This window comes from Lactuca virosa, chromosome 7 (genome assembly GCF_052849685.1).
Source record: "Lactuca virosa cultivar CGN04683 chromosome 7, Lactuca_virosa_CGN04683_v6, whole genome shotgun sequence".
Taxonomy (NCBI): Eukaryota; Viridiplantae; Streptophyta; class Magnoliopsida; order Asterales; family Asteraceae; genus Lactuca; species Lactuca virosa.
In genome coordinates, this window is record NC_136432.1 from 203,218,338 (window position 1) to 203,221,522 (window position 3,185).

A 3,185-nucleotide genomic window follows, 5' to 3' on the forward strand; every position below is an offset into this window, starting at 1 on the left:
CTTGTAACCAGAGTCTCCTGGAGGGAGATCGGGCATTGTGTGTATAGATCTATACGACACTGACAATCCCACATCCCGATTGTTACCTACAGTCCGACAAACAAGCCATGGGGTGACAAATGTCACATATTCAGTTTTGACACCAGAAGGTCGTCGTGTTTACTCTAGTCTATCAGCATGGTTACAACTTTATCACATTTTAAACCCTAATTAATCAATTCATTATTAGGGTGGTTATTACACCAGTAGTGTATTTTTTTAGGAAATACTACTGCATCATTCATCTTCCACAACCAAAACGGAAAACATTCTTCATATAAATTTATGGTGAATTAAAATTATGTAAGACTAGGTTATAAGTACAATAACACTTAAATGGAACAGTTTTATGGGATTAAAACTACTTTACATAACGGTTTTATGGGATTAAAACTACTTTTTATATACAGCAGAAAATATAGGATTTTCAGGAACTTAACCAATCACTTTCTCAAAACTAGAGCAACCATAACTAATACTTATGAACTCACCAACTTAAATGTTGATCATCTCTTTCAAAATAACTTGTATTCTCAGGAATCCAGTAGACAGGTACACTCCCGGAGATTTTAAGAAGACAGCCTAGTACCATGCTGCGTTTTTCGTCTTTTGCTATATCTACCTTTGATGTTTGAATATGTAATGTTTAAACACTTATGTAAAAACTTATACATTATTAATGCAATGGTTGTTGTACTTTGATTACTATAAGGCATGTATTGTGATACCTGACATGACGTCCTCCACCCCTGAACGTTTCTGCCGTTCCGGTTTGGGGGTGTGACACTTTAAAACATACTCCTCATCATCTTCAGAAGAATCCGAACCCACAGACTCCTCTAAAACTAAAACAGAAATCATCATGATCGAAAAGGGAGACGATGCTGAAAAGATTCTTCACGAGTGGGCAACACAAGAGGTTACCCAGCAACCTCTGTGTATCACCTTTCCAGAAGCTCAGAACTTTGAGCTCAACTCCGGTTTAATCCATCTGCTGCCTTCGTTCCGAGGCCTTAAGAATGAAGATCCTCATAAATTTCTCAAGGAATTCCATGTCGTTTGTTCTTGAATGAAACCCCATGCAATTACTGAAGACCAGATTAAACTAAGGCATTGCCCTTCTCAGTTCAAGATGCAGCAAAAGAGTGGTTATATGATCTTTCGTCTGGTTCAATAACAAGCTGGAATGAACTCGCCAAGCTTTTTCTAGAGAAATATTTTCCTGAGGCAAAAGTGTCAAACCCGCGCAGAGAGATTCTTCGTATAAATCAAGGCAAAAGAGAGGCTCTCCACACTTATTGGGAGCTCTTCAAAAAGATGCTGGTCCGATGCCCACAACATGGCATTAGTGATTATCAGCTATACCAGTGTTTCTGCGAAGGCTTGATACCATGGAGAGGCGTCTTATAAATGCATCGAGTGGAGGGTCACTCTCAGATATGACACCAACAGAGATCCGGACATTGATTGAAAAGTTGGAAAATGAATCAAAGCATTCAGAAACTAAAGAAGAATGGTACCCGAACCAGCCAATAGGATTCAAAGAAATAAGTAACGCCCACCTGGAATCCCAGATTTCAGAATTGACAAAGGATGTCCTACTGTTGATAAAAGAAAAAGGTATTGAACCAAAAATCAAACCTTGTGGGATCTGCTGCAAAACTAGGCACCCAAAAGATATGTGCCCACTACTTCAAGAAGACACTGAAGCTGTTCAAGCTATGGGGGCATTTCAGCAAAGGCCATTTGATCAACATCGCAACAACCAAGCTTGGGGAGGACCTCAAAATAACAATTTCCAGCCAAGGCTCCACATGGATTTCAACATCCTTTCTAGCAGAATCAACATCAAGGCAACATCAAGGCAACTTTCAGCAACCTCTTTGGAAGACATTGTTAAAAGTCTTACTACTAGTACCCAAGCTTTTCTGAATGAAACCAAGTCTAGCATCAAAAATTTGGAGCAGCAGGTATCACAACTCGCAAACTCTATTAGAAAATAAGAAGCACAAACGCAAGGAAAATTCCCATCTCAGACTGAGAAAAACCCGAAGCATATTGCTTGTGATGTCACTCTCAGAATTGGTAAAATTTACAAAGGACCAGATCAGCAAGAAGATGAGGAAGAAGAGATCATGGTTGAGCAAGAATCTGAGGCAACTAAAGAGGTGCAGAAAAAAGATAGACCTGCTGAAGCTGAGGTAAAAATTACTCCTCGTCCTTTTCCCTCAAGACTGAAAAACACGAAAATAGAAAAGGAGGACAAAGATATTATGGACTTCTTTAGAAAGGTTGAGGTAAATATTCCCCTTCTTGATGCTATTAAACAGCAACCCCGATACGCAAATTTTTTGAAAGAATTGTGTACTTCAAAAAGAAGATTAAAAGGAAACGAAACAGTTAAAGTAAGTGAGAATGTTTCAACTGTTTTACAAAAAAGGATGCCCCCAAAGTGCAAGAACCCAGGAGTATTTATTGTTCCTTGCAAGTTGGGGAACCTTTCAGTTCCACGAGCTATGTTGGACGTAGGAGCTTCTATAAATGTTTTGCCATACTCACTTTTTAGAACTATCGGGGTAGGGCCACTAAAAAGAACATGAGTTATCATTCAGTTGGCTGATCGTTTTCTGCTACACCCGAAAGGTGTGCTGGAAGACGTTTTGGTTCAAGTGAATGAACTTATATTCCCAACTAATTTCTATGTTTTAGATATAGGAGATGATCACTCACCAAATTCAGGTTCCATTCTTTTGGGGAGACCATTTTTAAAAACCGCTAGAACCAAAATAGATGTTTATGATGGTACCGTTTCAATGGAATTTGATGGTGAAGTTATCAACTTCAATATTTATGACACAATGCGTTATTGTGATGATGTTTCAGCCCTTATTTTCATTGATGTGATTGAACCATTATCTGCATAATATTTTGAGTTTGCTAATCGTGAGTTACTAGCATTAGTGCTCCACAAAAACATGTCTATTAATGCAGCCCAGGTTTTATCAGAAAATTATGTGGTTGACAGAGAAGTACAAGAGATGGCAGCTCATATGGACCACCAGAGAAAGTTGAGGTATGGTACCCAAAATCTTAAATTACCAGTTTCTAACTCCAAACCTTTCCCTCTTTAGTGCAAGCAACCATCT

General features: G+C 38.7%; 1 protein-coding gene across 1 annotated transcript; it reads left to right on the top strand.

Moving 5' to 3' along the window:
• The first annotated feature begins 1,430 nt into the window (after positions 1-1,430).
• LOC145127471 (uncharacterized) lies at positions 1,431-2,963 on the top strand. Its single transcript, XM_079062662.1, has 3 exons — positions 1,431-2,009; positions 2,076-2,564; positions 2,652-2,963. Exons 1-3 carry the CDS (start codon positions 1,431-1,433, stop codon positions 2,961-2,963), a joined length of 1,380 nt encoding a protein of 459 aa, XP_078918788.1.
• The last annotated feature ends 222 nt before the right edge of the window (positions 2,964-3,185 follow it).

Bases quoted from the DNA above. Each gene is read 5' to 3' on its own strand.
- LOC145127471 (XM_079062662.1), top strand. From the start codon at position 1,431: ATGGAGAGGCGTCTTATAAATGCATCGAGTGGAGGGTCACTCTCAGAT. The intron at 2,010-2,075 runs GTATCACAACTC...TTCCCATCTCAG, and splicing joins TCAAAAATTTGGAGCAGCAG to ACTGAGAAAAACCCGAAGCA. The intron at 2,565-2,651 runs GTAGGAGCTTCT...GTTATCATTCAG, and splicing joins TTCCACGAGCTATGTTGGAC to TTGGCTGATCGTTTTCTGCT.